We start from the raw sequence: 23,280 nt of genomic DNA, 5'->3' as shown, positions 1-23,280 counted from the left end.
AGAAGACACAACTGGTTTGACCTCTTTGAAATCAAACACCAAAACACATCTGCAGTCAAAGCAAAGCAGGTGCATGTACCAATCCTGCAGCTCCCCCTGCACATCACATCGCCCAGCTGTGGTAAAGGTGCCACGTACAGAGACCACCACCTTCACCAAGCCACTGGGGCTGCCTCACTGGCAGAGAGTTTGCCAAAGGGACCTGCTGGGACAAAAAAATCAGGCAGAAGTAGAAGAACTCGGCCAGTTGGCTCACTAGATGGGATCACTTGACCTTTAAGCAAAAATCGCCAGGATTAAGGGACTGAGTGTTCTACAGATGGCCACATAGGCTTCATTTGTCTCTGGTCTCTATTGCAACTACACTAAGATTTTACTTCTGAGTTCAGCAAAGGTTTTAATGAACTATTGATAGGGCAGGATATTTCTGGTAGATATCTGAAACAGCTAGAGGCCTGAACTGGGGCCAGTGACTGACCATCCTCCAATCCAACAAATGTCAGCAGCAAGCGAGATCAACTCCTTCGTGGAACAAAAAGACACAAATACAGGAGGTTAATTTTTAGATGTAGATATACATATAGGATCACTGCAGGTACAGAACTGCCCTTTTTCAAAATACAGATGTCTGGTTTCCTCAGCCCACTGCAGAACTCTACAGGGTTTCTCACCTTGTTCCACATCTTGAACTCCTACTGGAAATTATTCATGCAGACCAAACACCAAGCTGAATGCAAGTGATCTGCATTGCAGATAAGGAAGCTAAAAGACTGTTTGGGAAGGAAAAGTTTAACTGATTGGCTAAATTACTTGACAAATACTTGTCTTCAAAGATTATATTATTTAATCCTGTTGATATTTCTGCGGTGATAGCTGGGTTTTATGCTTTAATCTCTCTGAATTCAAGTGAATAAATTGAGTGATAAATCTTTAAAAATCAATCTGGACCTTCATTGTCACCAAATTTATCTTCCCTTTGGGACTCAATGCTATTTTGATTAGATACTTGCCCTTTTCTCTGGCTTCTGTATTTTACCAAATTCATTACAATGATTGCTATAATCTGTATAGCTCTAACTGTGTGACTCTTCAATAAATGTCTTCTGCTTCGTTTCTGCCAGGTTCTTTAATGGCATCAGGACACGCAGGAGAGGACAGTCTGAGACAAGACCCAGCCTGTGGGATCACTTTGCCCATCCCATCCCTGCTCCACTTCTGGTGGAGTCAAGGAGCTGCATCATCACTTGTGGTGAGTACCATACAAATGATGTAACGGAAAAGGCCCTGACCCAAGGGAGAAACAATCACCTTTCAAAAACCTACAGAGATCATAACAGTAATAACTTACTGTTCTAAGACGGATGGAAAATGCCAGTTTCCTGTTGCTTGGGAAGTCAGGAAGAAAGAAAAAGGGAGGAGGACTTTGTGAATGCAGTAGATATTTCAGTTGAAGAAATCAACTTTACAAAAAACAGAGTTTCAGAAGGGGAAATCTTAAAATATTTCCCATGAAAAGGTTAGTTCAGATTTATTTATATAATTACAAGGCTAACTCTGTTGCCATCAGAAAAGGAATTTACAATTAGCATTCTAAATCAAATCCTTACAAAGAGACAGAAGAGGTCCTAGTCCTGCTAGCATTGCTGCTTAGCCAAAGCATTCAGAATTCAAATCAGACTATTAAATGCAAAAAGATAAAAAATAATTCACAGTGATTACTTTTGATCACTGCTTCCAGCTTTGCTTTGCAGATATAAAATATACTTAAAACTCTGGCACTTTAGTATCTCTGAAATTACTAACACTTTATAGTGAATTCCTGGATATGCTTTCCTAACCATCACTGGGGTGTGGTAGAAAGCTGAATTTAAGTGGCAGTGACAGGCTTGAAACTGTAAACATGAGATGCTTTATATACACCATGCATAAATTTTGTCAGGAAATAATGGGCTGCGTACACCTCCCTCTCCTTTGCTGAAAAGATAAATCAGCAGTGCTATTCCTAAGCCTTAAAACCAAATAGGTAAATGATCTGTTTAATTTACTAATTTAAAGAGTTTGCCTGAGGTATTAATATGTGAGATTAAAACACTCCATTTCTGAGAATTAGAAGAGCATCTAATAAGTAGCACAAGTCTGCAAGCCTCTGACTTGGTTTGACTTTTCCTGACGAACTTTAATCAGTCGCTGCAGTCACTGATCCATGTTTGTTGCACTGTGTGTAAAACAGCAAGTGCCTTTTGCCTCACTGCAAAGTGTGGGAGGAGGAAAAGAGCTTGTGCGGTAAAGGAGTTCACAAACATCCAGGGGACTTAAAAAACAGGAACGCCTGCTGCAGTCACAGAATCACAGAATCACAGAATCGCTGGGTTGGAAAAGCCCTCTGAGATCATCACGTCCAACCGCTCCTGTCTACCCCCTAAACCATATCCTTAAGTACCTCGTCTACCCGCTCCTTAAACACATCCAGGGATGGTGACTCCACCACCTCCCTGGGCAGCCTGTGCCAGCTTCTGACGACCCTCTCAGTAAAGACCTTCCTCCTTATCTCTAACCTGAACCTCCCTTGGCACAGCTTGGTGCCGTTTCCCCTTGTTCTATCCCCCATCACCTGGGAGAAGAGACCAGCACCCACCTCTCTACAAGCTCCCTTGAGGCAGTTGTAGGTGGTGATGAGGTCTCCCCTCAGCCTTCTCTTCTCCAGGCTAAACAAGCCCAGTTCCCTCAGCCGCTCCTCATCAGGCTTGTTCTCCAGAGCCCTCCCCATCCTTGTGGCTCTTCTCTGAACACGCTCCAGAATCTCAACATCCTTCTTCTAGTGAGGGGCTCAGAACTGAACACAGCACTCGAGGTGCGGCCTCACCAGTGCCGAGTACAGGGGGATGATCACCTCCCTGGCCCTGCTGGTCACACTGTTTTTAATACAGGCCAAGATGCCATGCTGGAAGAGTTGACAACCAAGGGTCTGATAACTGACTGGTCTGTGCAGACTTCCCCAAACAAACATCTTGTGCCCAAATTCCCAGGAATAGAGTAAAATGAAGCAATTCCTCAAATTATCAGTCACAAAAGAGACATCCAGACTATCTGCAACACCCTGCATTTCACAGCCATGTAGGCATAACGCTGACCTATCCACAACCTGTTCCAGTGCCTCACCACCCTCACAGTAAAGAATTTCTTCCTTGTATCTAACGTAAACCTACCCCCTTCAAGTTTAAAGCCATTACCTCTATATTTTTATAGTTTTCATAAGAATTCCAGCATTATGGACTATTGCCTCTTGGCAGGAGCTCTGGAAGAGCTTATTCTCGGAATCAATCAAACCTCAACAACTCCAATCAAAACGTTGTTAGACTGTATTGCTGTAGCACTCTGCTTCTCACCAAGGATTATTAGCTTGGACAAAACCTTGTGTCAATGTAACTACAGAGTTTCCAGTTTAGATGAGGTTTGCACCTGAATGCCTTAAAATATAAGCAGAGCGTAGCTGGAAAAAAACATACCATGTAGATCTTAAAGGTATTACACTTATAAATTAGTCATAAGTACAAAGCAGAAACCAAACTAGGGAAGATTCACTTTTGTTTTGCGTTCGTATATTTTATTAATCAGGACCAGTCTAGCAAAGGAGCATTTTCAGAAAGCATCTCAGTCAGCAAATCCGACATCGCCTCTCAGTGAAGGCCTGGCTGATAGTGTTGCAAATTAACCTCCAGTATGACGAATTAGTAACTCTCCAGCTCAAAAACAGTCACACAATAAAGACTGAAGAATGGTTCAAAACTTCAGTAACATATTCTGTACCAGCCCACAAGACATGGCAGATGTACTGCTCTGCTCCCTCTTAACGTCTGTGCCACGGTGAGACTTTCCAGACAAGATGCATTCTCCATGAATTGTCACTCATAACCCGAGGGGTTGCATCAGTGCCCGCTAAACTAAAAGATTTCTCTAAAATGACAAGAGCTGTATTTCCTCTTTCCAGAGCTAAGTGCACTGCTTATTCCATGCTTCCACCCCACAGCAGCCTAAAAAGTTAATCTTTGAACTCTGGATGTGAACTTGGATCCCAGTATTTACAGCTGTTAAAATAAACACGAAGTGACCTATGGCTGATACCACCAAAATCCAGTAGGCACAAGAAAGTAGGTAGGTTGGTGTTAAATTGAATCTGATTGCATCTCCCTGGGTTTCCCAGAAACATTACACGCAGCACTGCATTCAGAAGCCCACAAAAAGGAGAGTTAGAAACGCAATTTTAAGAGACTTAAAATATTTATAGACTGCGGTTTCATGATTACAATAAAACCTATTGCACTTTCGGGGCATCTCCATTGTTCAGGTCTTCATCTCGACGAGGAGTTTTCCATTATTAACAGCAGACTGGCACGTAATTTAATGTTTCTTTTAAACACTGTGAGCAAATTGTTGAACCAAGCCCATACCCTGGAAGGAATTTGTGTGTGCTCTTCTAGACGCAGTTTGACTCTTACCTACAAAGATGACATGATTTTCTCCTTAACCCATCACTTCTGGCTCCAAAGCTAAATTTTTGTAACTTACTCAGAAATGGAGTAACAGAGAACATAGAAGCAGTATCTGCTGCAAGGGATTTAAGCCTCTGTAGAGCTCTACAACTTGATTCCTCACAGCCTCTCAGAAGTCTCCACAAACTGGTGGGCACATTTTAAGAGAATCAGAGAAGGCAAAAATAATCCATGTGATCTGTACGCTGCTTTCTTACCAATTTTTTCTGTTATTGAGATTTCTAATTGTGACCCCAACATAAGTATATATGTGCAGTGATTATTTTTGGTTTTGGGGGGGTTTTAATGAGAGTTGTAAAGGGTGCAGTGATGTGATCAACTCTGCTCATAACCAGAACGGGTATCTCAGGCTATTCTGTAGGAAGCTGATCAACAGCATTTCGGCCTGCCATTTCCAGCACCAAATTATCCCTTTGATTTTGCATGAGGAGGGAAGCATCAAGATCAAACAGGCAGACCACTTATCTATTTGTGCAAAAAGTAGTAATTAATTGTAACTAATTGTTATTAAGTGGAACTACAGAGATGTCTTGTGTGGCACTGATTATTAACAACAGGAAATTACTGTCTGGGGGTAAGAAAGTAACTGGTTTTAAAATACCAACTGGTTTTACCCTGTAAACATACCATACTAAGAACTGACTTACCTCCTACAGACACAGCTTTAACCAACTCACATTTCGTACAGGAGGCAAATGTGCTAAACCCTGCTTTGTCAGATGCTGTGATAATAACGAATGACAAAGATTGCATTTTTCCATTTACAGAGATTAAGCAAAGCTGTGGCTTCACTAAAAATTCGAGACATATTACATATAGAGAAGTGCATATCAAATTCAACTGATCTCTTCACCAAAAAAATATTTTTTTAAATGCTAGCTTCAGATTAGAGCATATAAAATTACTCAATTTCAACCCAAAGGAAACCCAGAGCTCAGCATTCCTGTAGCTGAAAAGCAGCCCATTGCGCCATCTGCTGGACACGTTTTAAACCAAGTTCTGAAAAAGACAACTGTCGACAGGTACAGGCTGCTTGTATCACACCCTAAACACGTTTTACATTTAAATTTGGACCTTTGAGAAGCAGGTATTAAAAGCCAACACAGTTAATGAGGATGAGGAACAGAAAACCTGCTTAAGAACTCCCAAGGACAACACCATACTGAATTTCCACGTAAAACAGTTTAGGCATCACAGCAACTGATGCTACAGATAAAGCATCGATAGTTGGCGTGTTTGGAATTTCATCCAACATTTCTTCCTTGTTCTTCTCTTTCCTGTCCCTAACCCATTATTCTCCCTCTACACTATGGAACCCACAGGTATAAAACTCAATAGCTCTGTATACTACTGTGCAAATAAATAATTGAACAGTGCAAAGTAATACCTTACATTGTTTTTCAGTGACAGCAATACCCACAAGTTATGCTTCCTTTGCTTTTGGTGAGAGGGGCTCTGAACGGGGAGCAGACCATCCTGCCTGGCAAACCCAGGCTATTCTAGAAGATGTCACTGAAAACAATCTCTTCCAGCCCCATCCTGTAATTTATATATAATGCTCATCCAGTTGCACCAAGTTGACAGGCAGAGAAAGAGAAATTAAAGCTAGAAACATCCATGAAAAGCTGCAATCCTAGCCCACTCTACCTCATGAAGACAAGGCAGGCATGAAAATAATCCTGAAAATTCAAGTTTCCTTAAATTTTCAAGTGCCCCCTTGAGAAACTCCATAGTAATCAAATTGTTCCTAGATCTCCTGGAGCTTATTAAGAAACCCCTCTGTAAGCAGAAACAAGACCTCTCTGCCGTCTGCTTTGACTCAGTGGAGAATTTGTTGGGCATAGCTCCTAATTGGCTTCTCCATAATTTAGTCCTGACACTGGCTGCATATATGGAGAAGTCCCCAGAGGGTGAAAGACTTCAGCTGCTGTTGCAAGCACAAAACGGCTTTCAGGGTTTACAGACTGAGGGCACTCAGAGGGGATTTAGACATCCAACCAAAACTGTACAGTAGTCCATCAGCAGTCAGAAAGTGCAAGACCTCTAGGAAATAAACTGGTGCTCTCAGTAGGGTGTTTGGAGTGTGATCAGCACAGACCTGGAGGAGAGCCAGTTTCCAGGGGTCCCAATACATGCAAAGGAGACCTGTGGTGTTTAAAGATGAAGGATGGAGTCCATCTATTTAAGCTAGGGCTGCATTTAGATTTAATTCTCTACTGAACTTTAATGTATACACATGTGTGATACATATGTAAATATATACATATTATACACACAAAACTTGTATTCTTAGCAGCAGAAGAAGAGTTCCTCATCAGCTGAATAATTCTTCCAAACACAAGTACGCTCAATGGCCATTGGAGATGTGTGAGAGAATGGCAGGTTGGGACCTTGCTCCATTGCCGGGGCATGGGTACATTGCTGCACCCTGGACAGACGGCCAGTCACCAGAGCCACTGTTCCAGCCCTTTCCATCGTGCTTTGGTTGTCTCTAACCTAGAGGAAGCAGAGCCATAAACGTGCTATTATAATAAATCATCTACTGTTTTCATGAGGGGATCTCTACACACAGATATGCTGAAGAACAACGCAGAGGGAAGGTTATATTGCTAGAGCAACGTAGCCGATGCAATTTCATTTTCCACACACCAAACGGTAGCTATTTTTTTTTGCCATGTTATAGACATTCGGATAAAACATTTTATTCTGTCTTATGATATAAAGTCATTCGTAATCACTTACCCCCTAAAGTGTGGTAAAACAATCAATGCAATTAAGATTAATCATTCTATTATTGTGGAAAAACAGTATCCCAGACCTTTATATTATAGCTTAAGAACACCAAAGACAAAAAGCTACTTAAGAATCCTCCCATTTTGTCATCCAGCAAAACAAAAAGTGAAATAAAGCAGAAATGGCTTCCCATACTGCCATTATTTAATCCTCAAGGTGACCTGATTTAGGCTGAAAATACCAATAGATTACCAGGAGGAAGGAATAAAAATAGCACAGAAATGTTACGTGCTACCCTCTGGAGACTCACGAACACAAAGGACAAGGACAGAATCTTACTACTGGTAAAAAAAAAAAAAAGAGTAGCAGAATCCAACACTTCCTCCACTCTGCAAAGTATAAACTCCCAAAAAAACGGGTCTTATGAACAGATAGGCCTTGCTTTCTTTAACAGAAACTCTAGCAGGATTTTAAAGTAATCTACAGATTTAAGAAAGTGTCGTTTTCTATAGTTTTACTGATCTGTAGGAAGGAAGGAATTATGAATCATTTCAGAAAATGAATCATTTCAGAAAGTTATTAGCATGGTCTGCATTCTTCAAATTTAGATCAGAAAACAAACACACTAAAAAAATGCCCCACAGTAATCCCATTCCAGAAACCCTTTCTGTTGAAGTTTATCATTTGTTCCTTTTAAAATAACCAGCACAGTTTGCACATAACACGTTTTGACTTCACATTAGTGAGGTGGTGTTGGTTTGGTTTTTCGTTTGTTTAGTTGGGGTTTTTTTCCAAACATTTTAGAATTTAGCATTTTCCAAGCAGCCTGTTTTAGCCTATAGCCCTTACTACAATAACAACAGAAGAAATAATTCTTAATGATAGTTATCACAAAAGCGAATACGCAGGCAGCAAAATGAGTAATTATCCCAGTATGAAAATTTTGGAGGGGGTTTGGTGCGTTTAAGTAGAAAAAGACCGATTAGAAATTGCAATAGTCACAATCAAATAAAAAGGTAATAGTCATATTAGTCTCTACTGTAATCTGCATGTTCAACACAATTGTATTCATTTGTGCATTATATTTTTGTACATAAGCCATTTTTAGTTAAGGTGGCAGTAGAAGTGCAACATGAAGTAAGTTAATTTTCAAAGCCACTATGACACCCCAAAAATAGTAGGGGAAAAAAGGTAGTAAAGTGCAGCCCTGTAAAATTTTGTTTCCTCAGAAATAAAGAAAAATAGTGGTTGCTAATAAAAATGCCAGGTGAATTGATGTTTCATTAAAACAAAAAATTCCAGTGGCACAAAAGGACAATTTAGGTCTTAACACATCCCGTATTCACTGTTTACTATCACCATAGATAAAGGCTAAAACATGACCCCAGTCTGCTTGTCTTTATAGATCTTTATTAAACCTAAAGCTGCTACTTCGGAATGTCAGTGTCCTTTAGAAAACAACTACAACAAAACCAACTACCCTATTTCAAAACAAAGTTACTTGAAAATCAAGAAGCACAACAAAGAACCTTCTTCATAGCCCAGAATCTTGACGTAAAGTCAAATCACTTTGGAAACTAAAGACATTTACCTCAAATATTTTCCTAGATCAAAGACATTACTCATAAAGCATGGATTATCAGTTTACCTACAATATATTATTTGCATTGTTTGAAAGACTTTGGAAAATGAAATAGCTGTTTCAGAAAAAGAAACCAAACCTAAGAAAGAAAAAGAGGCAAGGGACAGGATAAAAGATGGTCACACTGCTCTGATTTGAGGCTACAGGCATAAAGAACAGCTGAAGGGCAGTATTTTAGTATGGTTTAAAACAACAGCTATGGTTTTCTTTGACCTGTTTCCAGGCAGCTCAGTAGAGTCCATTCTTTATTCATGAAGTAGGTCACCTTTTCCTCCAGTTTAATAAAGGCTTACAGGACAATTTACAGACTTCAATGAAAGCTTTATATCAGCAGTGTTTCTAGTAGTGCCTAGAAACTTCCAGGATAGGAACACCCTTGCAGAGCCATGTAAGACCTTTTGATCTCATGAATTCCTGCATTTGGTTGGCAAAGCGTTAACGCTAAGCTGCTATTACAGCAATCAGCAAGGACATGAGTGAGTTTTGAAAAATAAACCAGAAGAAAATCAAGTAAGCCTCATAGTGCTAGCAAGATGTGGTACATGGTAAGTACCACCTTATACACAGAATATTCAATTCTTTCCCCACATAGTTGATCATACTTCTACTATAGTTTCCAGGTTTCTTCTCAAAACAGAGTTTTGGGTTAGTATTAACCTTTCCACAAGAAACAGGCTCATAAAATAGCAACAATTAATATGAAAAGGAAAAGCATGAAATTAAAATTTGCAGTCACCTCTCACATCTTCATAGCTCATCTCTCAATTTTCTAAGTTCTAATCCCCCAGTAAAGGGATTTTCCCCCCCCTTGTCTTCACACAAATTATATTCATATTATGCATGTAATTATGCACATAAATTATAATGATTAAATAATTTTAATTGCTCTATCCGCTTCAAAAAGACAGATATTCTATTAGGTATGCATGTTGTCCCTCCATGCAAAGTATTTCTCTGCTCTGGAGTTAGCTAAAAACAGCTTGAAGTTGGATTGTTGAATGAGAGAGCATGAAAGAAAGTGAATAGGTTTGAGGCTGATTTCATCTGCACATAGCAAAAAGGTTTACATTAATGTATATGAAGTTTGTTCAAGTAACCCTTGCTCATGCTTAAACTTCTACCAAAAAAATTACTTATGCCAGAGAAATACTACTGGGCTCCTTACAGCCAGCCAGAGATAACTGAGAAGCGGCTGCTATTATGGAGAGAGGGAAACACATACAGACTATGTTCTTCATGAAAAGGTGGTCTGTTAACCTACTTTGGGTCACAGCTACTTATTTCATATGCTTTCAGACTATGGAAGTATGATTGTCACATGCCTTCATTTTTCCTATGTTTCCCAACTAATGATTCATAACAAATATTCTGGAAACAGATTCATTCACTTCCCACCACCACGTTTTACTGAACACTGTGATCTTGAATCCATCCTGGATTTAGGTAGTTATTCACAAAGCTATTTAGAATGAATGATGGCAAATCTCCACATTCAGAGTTTGCAGATACGATTTTCCCATAGAGCACAGTCAGCAATGTACAAGGATTCTAGGGGTCAAACCCCGATCACACAAGAGTCAGTGTTTTACCATTTGTTGGTTTCAGCGGTGGCAGAATTTCTTGCTCTACTTAAAAAATAATGTAAGAGCTAGGGCAAAGCCAGTATTCCAGGAAATAAATATTGTTCTAACTGCCAGAAATTAAAAGACTTTTTTCCCCTCTTTCCCTTCATTTTACATTTGACAGATTCTACTTTTCATAATGCTTCCTCCTTGACATTATATTACGACTACTAACCAAGAGGATTTATGTGGGACCGTAAGTGCTGGTAAGCACAAGAAAGTTAGTCTTCCAAAGATAAGCTGAGGAAAGACTTAACATGTTAGTCCATATTGATCTGTTACAGAGCACAAATTAGTATTTGAACTGTTTTCAGCCTCCCAGAATACATTTTAGAGCTCTCACTTTATATTTTAAGAAACACATTAGGCTTTCCTTTAGAGATCATTTTTGTTACAGCATCACCGATGAAGACTGCCACTTTTCTAAATGTGTAATTGTCGACAAGTGCCATTTAAGCTGTCACGCATGCTAATAAGTAGCCATGCATTCTGCAGGCATTTGGGGAAAAAGTAAAAAACAGAATGCTTTTAACCTATAGAAGCAGCCCAGCTGCATAAGCAGCAATAGCTTGTTTCCAAGAGCAGGGCAGCACTCTAAATAAGAGCTCTGCCAGCCCACAAACACAGTGGGACAATTACATACTGCAGTGAAAGCAAGTAGTTCAAAGTTGGTATCAAGCTCTCAAGGACACCTGGAACTCTGCTGATGCAACTTTCCTAGCTTTAAATCATATTCTGAAAAACTGACCTCCAAGAGTTCTTGAAGCAGCTACTGGTACTGAACATTTCTATGCATTTTTATTGTCTGCTACTGCCAAGGAGTGCATCCACTCAAAACAAAAGTGCCACATGTGTCCTTCAGCATAAAATCAGCAACTGTTAGTAGTAAAAAGTACCTTTATTCTTCACAGGAATTTTCATTCTGATGCTTTTAAACTGAAGAGGGTTAACTTGCCAAAGATGTCCTCAGTTTGTTTTTTGTTTTTTTTTTAAATTCTGCTTCTTAAAGCTCAGCGTTTCCAGTTGATGAATATACAGTAACGGATTTCGTTTTCAGAACCAACATTAGTTTTCTGCACCATTGGTTGAAATCCAAGCATTTAGTCAAACTTGTTTCCCTCGCTACCTGGCTTAGCACATGTAATGAAAATTATGTCTTTCACATCCATGCCAACTTGAATACATTAGATGCAACAATAACAGAGTCAGCACTATAGCAAGATAGACAGCACTGCAGAAAATAATCCAATGCATTCTTACTGAGCTGGCATTCCAATTCCAAATGCTACAGCTAATGAACCATAAAGAGCTCATGATAAAGTTTGCTTCTACAGTCTAACCTTGCTTAAACTGTTGCTGAATGCATTTTAAAAAGTATTACCTTGAGAAGAAGGTATCTTGCCCCATACAGGTTACTTATCGTCACAACATTTCTGAAGTAGTCTTTGCCACCTTACATTTACATTGAAAAAAGAACACAAAGAAACTCTTGAATTGCAACATAAACTACTATCTTCTTGGTAATTTTTCCTAAAGAGTGTGATCAAATCTCTGCTTTGTGTTTATTAATTTGTAAGCATTTTCACATCTGAAAATTATAAAATAACAGGTCAATTTTGCACATGATTGCATGTAAGCATATGCAAGTTTTGCACTGTATTACTAGTAGTTAGCACAGTAAGCACAAGAAATATATAAAAATATTTTTCATTATTTATTATCAATGTATTTAAGTTTAACCTATTTCTGGTATTGCTGTGTTCAGGTTTTTTTTCCTGTTCAGCAAGGCATTGATGTATACTATAAACTCTAAGCTTCCTGTGAAGCCTAGACTTAAGTCAGACTTAACTTGTTCATAAGAACTTACGTATTCCTCCCTTGAATTGCGACCTTCATTCTCATACTGGCTGAACATGAATCTGAAGTGATCATTGCCAAGAAACATTACCCAGGCCTGTTGTCAGGCTGTTCTACAGTTACTTTTAAACAAGAAATGAATAGCTGAGCAGTAGTAAACAGTTCATTTCCACAGTATTAAGGTATAAATACTCCAAAGATTCTAAAGGAATACGTATCTTTTTATATGGTATAAGAGACAGAAAAGATTACTTATCTTCCCTATATGACCAGTTTTCCACTACACAGCCAACTTCATAACTCAGTGCTCCAAAAAGTTCTGGTATTTTTCAGCAAAAAAACAGTTCCAAGAAAAATTTGACATCCTCATCAGCAGTGAAGGTTTCACCATTCAAGGCATCTTGTAAAGAATGAAACAAATGGCAGTCTGATGGTGCTAGGTCTGGCTAATACGGTGGATGTGGTAACATATCCCATCCACGCTGCGACTACTTTTGACAAGTAACCAAACTTGTATGTGGGCTTTGTGATTCACCAATTCTGGACACTTTTGTTTGAATGCATCATTTAATTTATCAAGAGTTGATGACAGTACATGTCTGAATTAATGGTTTGGTTCCTTGGAAGCAATGCAAAACACACAATACCTTTGAAATCCCACCAGACTGACAGCATAACCTTCCTTTGATGAGTATCTGCTTTTGAAGTGCTTTGAGCCGGTTCATCACGCTTGCTCCACGATCGTTTTCATTTGTTGTTGCTGTAGACAATCCATTTGTCATTGCCTGCTATGGTATGTTTCAGAAATGGATTGTTTTCCTCGTATTTCAAGAGAGAACCGCAGATGTCAATGTGCTTACTGAGATTAATTTCTCTGAGCTCATGTGGTACCCAAATATTGAGCTTCCTAATGTATCCAAGTTGTTTTAAACCAAACTTGTATGTGGGCTTTGTGATTCACCAATTCTGGACACTTTTGTTTGAATGCATCATTTAATTTATCAAGAGTTGATGACAGTACATGTCTGAATTAATGGTTTGGTTCCTTGGAAGCAATGCAAAACACACAATACCTTTGAAATCCCACCAGACTGACAGCATAACCTTCCTTTGATGAGTATCTGCTTTTGAAGTGCTTTGAGCCGGTTCATCACGCTTGCTCCACGATCGTTTTCATTTGTTGTTGCTGTAGACAATCCATTTGTCATTGCCTGCTATGGTATGTTTCAGAAATGGATTGTTTTCCTCGTATTTCAAGAGAGAACCGCAGATGTCAATGTGCTTACTGAGATTAATTTCTCTGAGCTCATGTGGTACCCAAATATTGAGCTTCCTAATGTATCCAAGTTGTTTTAAATGGTTTTCAACGCTCAATTTCAGTATGTTATAATTGTCAGCAATCTCTCATGTCATTAAATGCCAACGGGATACAATCAATGCCTTTATTTTGTTGTTATCGACTTTGATCTGCCTTCCTGAACGTGGTACGTCTTTAACATCAAAATCTCCAGACCAAAATTCAGCAAATTCTGACACTGCCGTAGTCTTAAGGCATCACCACCATACACAAGACAACTTTTATGAGCTTGCAGTGCTTTTTTCTTTTTGAAAGTAATACAGCAAAATATGACCAAAGTATTCCTTTTGGTTTTCCATTTTGAAATCAACACCAGATAAGTAATTGTTAACGAAATCATGCACTTTCTTTTTCTAAAAAAATCTTGAACTGTCAGCTGTCAAGTTACGTGATGAACTTGCCATTTAAAATGGAAGGGTTACATTTCAAGACATGTATGACCTTCTACTAAAAAAACACAATTACTTTTTGGCCAACCCAACAGTTTCAGCACAGCACGAACACATGAAGCCAGCTCTGTCCCTGAACTGTATTAATACAGAGTGACACTGGAGCTAGCAATCCCAGGTGGACAATGGCACCCCTACAAAACCAGTATTTGCAAACTTGTTAAGCCAGAAAGCAGAACATAAATCGTTTTTTGAATTACAGGTTTCCTATTGCCTCGAACATAAAAATATTTTAAAATACAATCAATTAACACTACTTTTTATGAAGTTACCTTGTATTTCCATGAACAGAAGAATGAGCTGTTAACTGCATTATGTGACAAGGGACAACCTGACAGACTAGTTAGGTGAGTGCTACTTTACTTTTCTCCAGTAAGACTGTGTCTTGTAGGAAAGGATTTACAAGAGGAAACGACGATCAATTATGAATTAATCAAATACCCAGCTTCTGATTTGGGCCAAAAGCAGATTTCCCCATGCTAAAAACAACATAATAAACTTGTATATCAAGCACTAATAATACTATGAAAGTTTCCTAGATTTTGCTAATATAAAAACAGTATCATCATTTTATGACTGTACATTTATCATCATAAAATACGACCAGCAAAACAAACCATTCCTTCCTTTTAAGTCAGCTTGACACAGAATTTGTAAACCAACATCAGATAACCTCTCTGTTGCCTTGCTTTAGGGTTTATTTGGTTGGTTTTTATTACTGTAGGAGTGATCCTGTGAAAGCACTCGGTACATCAGAGAAGTAGGTTCCGTGTGCCCTCATGGTGATGCCTCATGGCAATACAAAAGCAAAACAGGAGCTTCCACTGCCAACATCTGATGAAAGAAAATATAACTCTAAATGACATCGTTGAACTGATCACACTAATAATCCAAACTGCACACACGGTTTAGATTACTTAGCTCTATTTCGTACAGTTAATTTGTTTCAACACAACAGCAGATACACTAATTATCACTCCCGGGACAATCTATTTCCTTGGGGTTTTTTTGTTTGTTTGTTTGTTTTTTAAAACAGAATGCAAGAGTTTCCATTTGAATCAACTCTACCTTTCCTAAATTATATAGAACCTTCAGTCCAAAAATCAATTTAATATCACTGCTATTAATAGAACTTAAATCTTTAAGTCAATACAGTAATTTTAGAGTACAGAGAATCAGACTTCATATTGAAGTCAGCATCTGACACAAGGCAACATCATTTTCTCCCCCATACTTCTAGTGGGTAGAAGCAAGAGTAATGTCTGACCAGAAAATGCCAAGGGCAACATGTGCAAGTGTAGACACTCTGTAAGAATACGCCAAACAGCACGGATGCCTCAAGCCTCAGTGTCCTTTTTCGTTTCACCAAGTTCTTTCTTATCCTGGAAATCTTTGTTCAAAACCAAGCTGCCAGTAGAGAGACCGCTTGAAACCTCCTGAGATCCCAATTATACACAGTTGGATCAATACCTGAAACAGTCTCTTGCACTGCTTCATAATGCCAGCTTGTGAACTCATTACTTTTTGCAATCGTCTCTGCAAGCTTTCAAACCCACATGGCCTCTCCAGAGGTCAAGACCTCCAAAGCCTGTGGTGCACACACACATAGCTTTACTTCTGTACAGGCTATACAGAAGACGCATTCTTTCCTGCTGGCAAGATGCTAATTAAGCTTATACTCTTTATCCTTGGGGAAAAAATACATACAAAAATTCATACCATTAAAAACTTAGGGGAAAAAAAAAGGAGGAATGGAAAATTTGTGATATATCACTTTTATTTGTCACAGAAATCTCAATCCACCAAAATATTCCTACCAAACCTATGCTTTTAAACAGTTAATCTTTTAAGCAAATATTAGGATATATGTAAGTTTTGTAGGGTAGCTTGGGCATTTAAATCTCAAACTGACAGGGCTCTGTTGGGAGGAAAGAGAAGCAAGTGTTTCTTCCCCTCACAGAAGCTGTGTTATTCAGTTAATACTTCAGACATGGGAGCGTTCTTTCCCCTCTCCTCCGTGTAGCACTAGAATTTTTTTCTCTTTTGAGTGATTTCTATTGTTTCCGCATGAGAAAAGAACTTAACCTTCGTGTACTTAATATCTGCTACTGCTGTGTGACAAATCAGCCTCCCCTTTGCTATTTCTATTCTTTGTTGTTATTCTACAAAAATACCTGCATTGCAGTGACAACTCTTGTGCACAGCTCTTGATTTTTAGTTGATAAGAGGTGCTATAACATTTTAAAATTACAAGGTAAAAAGTAGCAAATGAGGGCACTATTTCTACCCCTCTCAACAAACTTTGCTTCCTGTTTGCAAATACAGAGCAAGCACAAGAGCAGGGGGAAAGAAGGGAGCAGGCATTTCCATCTCTGCATATTTACATAGCAAAGGAGAAGGCGCAGCCTTAACCACTTCAGTTTTCTAGCAGAAGCCACCCAACACTGAGGCCATTCCATAATGACATTAGCAACAAGCGGAAGTGAAGAACTCTGACAGGGCTAAACTAGACTCCAGTCTACATTTTCTGCCGCTCCAGACCTACTATGTAACCCTGGAACCAGCCATGTCATTTTTCAGTCCATTGATTTCCTTATCTATAAAATAAAGACATCTATTTCCATCAGTCTCACATTTCCAGGCTCTAAGTTCTGCAGAGCAGCACCTACATCTTTCAAAATGTCCCTGTAGTGCTTAGAAAAGACAAAGGTACCATGACAAGAATAGGAGTCTGAGACCAGTATGAGAGCACAGGCACCAAACCAAATAATTCTGTGTTCCATAAAGTCCCAGACATCCATGCATGATTGTGAGACATTTCTGCTGAGGACAACCTTCAGCAAATAAGAGTCGAGATTCCTGGGTTCCAGACAGAGAGTCTACTGCAAGAGCCAGATCCTTTCCACATGATAGTGCAACTCTAGAAACAGATGCTTTTATGGTAACCTAAAGCTTCTAGTCATCATGTTTTACGATTTGCTATTCCCATACTTTTTTCTCCCTGCATGGTAAAGATCATGTAACTTTTCCCTGCCTAGAATCTTGGCAGCTAAAGTGTATAAAAAGAATTCACAGATTTATCATGTGAATTCCCAAGTATTGGCATCTCCTGATACTGAGGGAGGCTTCTCCTGCTGTGCCAAGGTCAAGCTGAGATATAAGAACAGATGTTATCGCAGTGAATCTCTGAGCACTGACATAACACAAAAGCAACATGCTTCATATGCCCATTAAAGTACCCTTAAGAAAGAGAGAAAGGCAGTGCAATGGTGAGCTACATTTTCCACTGTAGAATATTTATTTGTATTCCACAGAAAGCAAAACCATTTCTTTGAACTTGAGCATGCAATACATCAGGAAGAAAACTTCTGGATAACAATAATGGACGGGATAAATTATGATCAAGGGGGAATCATGATCAACCAGTCACAATAACACTATATAGGTTGGTAACAGATCCTCTTCTGTTTTGCAACTAACTGTAGGAAAAGACGTGCATATTTAACCCAAATATATGTGAAACTTCAGATGCTATCTAGGCAACAACTCTGATCTAATATTCCAGATCAGGTTGCTGCTTGAATTTGAATTACTGTACAAGTTCACCACAATACAGCGCACACACAGACATACACACACACGCACTAAAGGAAAACCCCATAATCTTATGGGAAGCATCATTCATGTTCAGTAGCAATACTCCTGATTGCTCCCGATTCCAAGTTTTTGTAAACCAGTTTAGTTAGTTTTCACCCACTTAAAAACCAAACACCTTACTATTTCTAAACAGATTTAAGCAGCACATTTTCCTAGACTCATCTGTGGTCTAGTCATCTACAGTCAAATTAAAGACAACTGATGCAAATCTTGACTCTCTCACACGTATTCAGACTATCAGAAGGCAATTATTTTCATACAAAATGGATTTTGTGGTATATTCTAATAAAATATCATTTGGTCAATTTATCCATCTAAAAATTGAGATAAGTGAATACTTTTATTCACCTAAAGTTAGTAAGACTTTTAAATAACTAATTATTTCACTGTAGCAACATTTAGAAGTCCGAGTTATTTACAAATTAAGATATATACTAAATTGATCTTTGTCCTTTCTTCTTTTATTATGAAAACACTTATACTAAGAGATATTTGAGCACTACTATTTTCTCATATATGTTTATGCACTTCCTAACTGAAGTATAATTGAGACAACATTCCATTCACTATTAGCTAAACCTCTCAAAGTTCTGAAGAACTGTCACACAGTGGAGGTAGATGCCTACAACTTGAAATGAGCAGCAGACATGAGGTACTCTGACAGTTGATCTTCATTTTTTGCTATTGTACACGCATTACACAAACATCACTCCCTCTGAAAAGTTACTAGAAAGCTCAATTAAGGAGAGAGGGAAAGGGACAAAAATAAACTCTCTCAAAGTTACAAAAATCTTTACCAAAAAAGTATCTGCATCTGCAAAAAACTGTAGAGAAATTACCACTGATATAATAAAACAAATCCTTCTAGAATTCAAAACTCTGCAGATCAGTAAACTAAGAGAAGCCAATGAGATCCCTGAGTAACATGTTTGTGATTGAGGCAGACAGCAGAAAATAAGTATTCATGAGTTTTATTTTAAACTAAAGCCATTAGCCTGTGAAAAATGAAGTCTGCAGTCTTACAAGAAATCCCATGCAACTGAAACTGGAACCGAGTTTCATGAGTATGTTACACATCACTAGCTGAAATCTAACTTTGGTTTGATGTAAATCAAATTAGCTACAGATAAAAGAGGAACCTTCCTTATTGCAAAGCAGCAGGTACATACTTAAATGGGAAGAATCGGATTTTTAAATGCAACGCTATATAACAACAGTAGCTAGACTTGAAAAGGTTTACTTGTAGGCCTTCCAAGTGTTTCAGAGATTATTCACTAATGCATTTCTCAGCATCCTCTGCCCTTTAGCACATGGCTCCTGTACAGCCATATAATTCATATTACGATATTATATTATGATATTATTATAAGATATTACCAGGAACACAGCTCAACAAAGGTGTGTAGTGGTTTGTGCAGTGTGGGACTGTAATGTACTCATACTTAGTAAGCCCAAATAACTGACACGAGGGTTCAACTGGTGCGTGACACCAAGACAACATACTATGCCTTACCAGCTGTCTTTACCAGCACAAGCTGTATGAATATAATTTCTTAATGATACTGCCCAGAAGTACACAGATTTATATGTTCTCAACTTTCTCCTCCTCCTATGTACTTCCTCCAGATCAAAGTAAACATCATCCGTTACTCCCAAGTGGTTTTACTGGTCAGGAAGCTGCAATGACCTATGAGTAAAATAATTCCTAAAGCCGTAAGAAACAGGCTAAGGTTAACGACTGAAAGAAAAAAAACAACACACAACTTAGTTTTAAATCTGGTACTTATAGAATAGGTCAGCCAAGCTACTGACTTTGGCTCCAACTCCTTCTTTACGTTATTAGATTCAGACTTACTTGATTCAAGTTCAATGTTACTCTTCATCACTTCACTAAAGACTACACAGATCATATTACAAGTCTGAAGCACACTAGAAGTACACTTTGCAAAGCAACTAGCAAAACAAGAATTTAGCTGAACCACCACGACACACATGATCACTTGAGAGGCTCACCTTCAAAACAGAAATTCAGAGGGAAAACAGGGGAAGTTCAGTATTAAAAAAAAAATTCAAAAGCATCAGCCAATACCTTAGAGGAAACTTCTCAGAAGAGTCGTGAAACAAAAACAGCTCTGGTCACTGACACATTGCATTTTTCTATTCAGCTATTTCAACTCAGTATTTCATAGCTTTGAATGCTACAGTTTATTACCAGTTAAGTACATACTGCTATAAAACACCCATGAAAACAACATTTAAAGATTGGCTAGTTTTAACACAGGTTGGTACTACTTCAGTAAAAATCAGGAGCATTTGCTCTGCTGATAACACTAAAATAAATACCAGGCAGCATCATACTTCACAGTTAAAGAGTACTGCAAATAGTTTTACCTAACAGAACTCATACCTGTTTATAAAACAACCTAAGAAAAATGTAACTTTATTTAGCTTTATTAATAAAACAGAGTTAAAAGGCTGCTATTACATTTAGAACATGATGCCAAAGATAATCAGAAAACAGCTATGAATCCAAATTAAAAAAAAAAAAAGTTAAAATCACATACTAAGAACAGTTCCTGTCCCTGGCAGCCAGCTGTGCTTAGTGTTCATCCTGCAAATAGTCCAACATCATTCCAGAAAAAAACAAAATTAAAGGCATCAGTAAATAAGACAGCCATTTTAAACACTTCCAACTTACTGGGAAGTAATTCACAGAACATAATTACAGAAGGAAAAAAACTCAGTGCTGATACTTTTTCTACAATCATGCAATCAGAGCACAAATGGGAAAAAAGCACTTACATTTACAATTACTCAGTCTTTAAAACCATGTGTACACTGCCATTATTTAAAGTGCAAGCTACATGTCTGCTGAATTAACTGAAGGCATAATAGGTGAGATGTGTAAGTTCAAATACTGCCACCAGTAGTTATACAACTAACCACGGATGCCAGAAGCATATTTCAAACCATGGCCAACTTAGTGCGTTACTTCTCGTATATTACCAGCCAAACACATATTCCATTGCTTTAGATACAATACTTTCATCTTTCCTAGGAGTTTGCTTGTCAGAAACCACCTAGAAGGTAGGAGGAAAGAGAGAGAAAGTAAGAGAGAGAAAGAGAGAATCAGCCAACATATAGTTAATTCTTTTTATACTTATTTTTTTTTCTTTTCCTAAGTGATACTATATTTTGATAGAACATTTGAAAGACTTTCAAAACAAGCCCTTAATCTCTGAAAAAGTGACAAATCATTAATTTATTATTTTTTATTATTGCTATTTTAAAGACTTAACAGACTGAGTTTATACTCAAACCACATCTTTAAAGAAATGACAGGAGAAGATAAAGGCTAAGGTCACGTTATAGTTAATGTGTGTACCTCATACAACTAAGGGAAGATACCACAAGGAAACACATGCTTCTGTTTCCCCTAAAATACCTGATAGTCACTAGTGGAAGCTTTATATGCTGTTGCAAGAGGTCTCATTGTAGAAATCCTTGTAGTATTATTTGCAGGTTGTACTGGTGTGCCAACAGATTTTGTAGGTGGAGTGAAAGATATTGAGAATGTAGAGCTTCTTTCAAAGTTTTCCATCACACTCTTAAAAAAAGGGTTAGTATAATGTAAACAAATAGTAAAAAGCAGTATTTCAACCTTTACTTTACAAAACTGTTATTGTTTGGTAAAATATGTTCACATCACAAAGTAAGCAAAGACCACAGATAAACTGCCTGTCAGTACAGAACACACAAGTACCCACCACCACTAAGCACTTTCTTCACTGCAATCACTTATACGGTACATTATACCATTGCAAAGTAGTAGAAGCTTGTAATCTGCTCACTGTATGTACTAAGTGTCAGCCAAGTGTGAAACAATATAGAGAACATAAATTGTAAGACTTGCACCAAGCTTCAAGGAGTAACATTTTTCAGACCCAGTTCAACTATGTAGCATAACATCCTCTCTTTCTAAATATTTCTGAAATATTTTACCTGATCCATACAGGACAGTCTCCAAGCCTGTACCAGCTTGCAGCCTTTTGCTCAGGTTCAGCTTGCCAATGAGTTTCACTCACTTCCCTTAGCAAATGCTAGAAAAGCAGTCAGAAGACTATTTTTCTAAGTCTATATTTAGACAGGAATGCAAGTAGAATGGAAGAGGCAGCAAGTGACTTGATGAGAACCACAAGTTCCACAAGAACCCAGAGAAAACAAGATGGGAAGTGACAACCAGCCTGGGAAGACCCGATCTGCTGCATTTAGATTCAGCAGAGCACAGCATTCAAGTAGCCTAAAGACAGCAGAAATTCAGAAGCACATGTGGCAGGAGACAGGAAAGGACTGGTGTCCATTGCGGGTGACAGCGAACTCTCAGCATACCAATGGAACCAACTGCTACTTTTAAATCAGAAGCCTAAGCACTGATGTCAAATCCATGATCTCTAGATTTCAGTTGCAAGGGAGAGTTTTAAAGGCTGATGCCAAACCCTCAACGGATTATTTCCCAGAAATTGCTCTTGCCTCTAGAAATACAGGTTAATGATTATGGCTTCATTTACTGATACTTGAAAGTGGACACTATCCACAAAAGACATAATGAGAATCCAAAAGCAACAAAGATCAGATCCCAGACCATTACTTGTAGAGTTTCAGCATACAGGCAATTTGGTCATTAATACAAACTGGACACAAAATAGTAAATAAAGTAGGAAGAGACTGGAAGTCCTATCAGCCCACGGAGGAAAGGAGCACTGAAGTACATTTGTTTCTGAATTTTAATCAGTATAAGAAATGTTTCAAACTGATAAAAACTGAAGTAATTTCAAGCTCAATTTCTAGGGCTGCCTTCTTAGAATGGTTTGCATTTGAAAGCTTATTACTCTTTGGCATCACTTATGCCTGGAGATCAAAAAAAAATCTGAACTATAAAAAAATTACTGTCCTTTGCTTAAGCTAATGTACAGTCTCCAATGCAAAGTGCTGCAAGAATTGATGGTCAGGGCATTGTCAATGCCTAGAAACTAAAAGCTCATGACAATCAGACTGAAATACAGCCATGTCTACCCCAACCACTATTTACAAGAAAGGGGTGCATTTTTGTGGGGGCATATGGTAGAGTAGGACAGGGACTGTCTTGCTAACAAATTTTCAGTCTCATGTAGTAAGATGAAGTGAAAAGTCAGGATCATAAATAGTCACCTAAAAAGAGACACACAATTGGGAGCAGTAACAGTCTTAATCTGCCATCGCATATCTATTGAGGCCCCTGAATGCCACAGATTCCAGACTGGGAAACTCTTACCTCAACTGCCTCTTATGTTATGGTTTCACTTCATATCTTGTACAGCAATATAATTCTGTGCACTGTAACTTGCAGGGATCACAGATATTTCCCATAATGATC

At 38.3% G+C, this 23,280-nt stretch overlaps 1 protein-coding gene across 2 annotated transcripts in view; it reads right to left on the bottom strand.

The window, feature by feature from the left end:
- Positions 1-20,636: 20,636 nt before the first annotated feature.
- Positions 20,637-23,280, bottom strand: part of NUP35 (nucleoporin 35kDa) — an 8,031-nt gene continuing 5,387 nt past the window's right edge. For both annotated transcript variants that reach the window (XM_010187787.1, XM_010187788.1), the window contains exons 8-9: positions 21,313-21,474; positions 20,637-20,947 (exon numbers count right to left, since the gene is read on the bottom strand). In XM_010187787.1, the coding sequence (XP_010186089.1) occupies positions 20,870-20,947; positions 21,313-21,474 (240 nt within the window). In that variant the 3' untranslated portion in view covers positions 20,637-20,869. The remainder of the gene's footprint in view (positions 20,948-21,312; positions 21,475-23,280) is intronic.

Source organism: Mesitornis unicolor, unplaced genomic scaffold, assembly GCF_000695765.1.
Source record: "Mesitornis unicolor isolate BGI_N332 unplaced genomic scaffold, ASM69576v1 scaffold12847, whole genome shotgun sequence".
In the NCBI taxonomy this organism is placed as follows: domain Eukaryota; kingdom Metazoa; phylum Chordata; class Aves; order Mesitornithiformes; family Mesitornithidae; genus Mesitornis; species Mesitornis unicolor.
The sequence above is the reverse complement of the archived record's forward strand: the minus strand, read 5'-3'. Positions and strand labels throughout refer to the sequence as shown.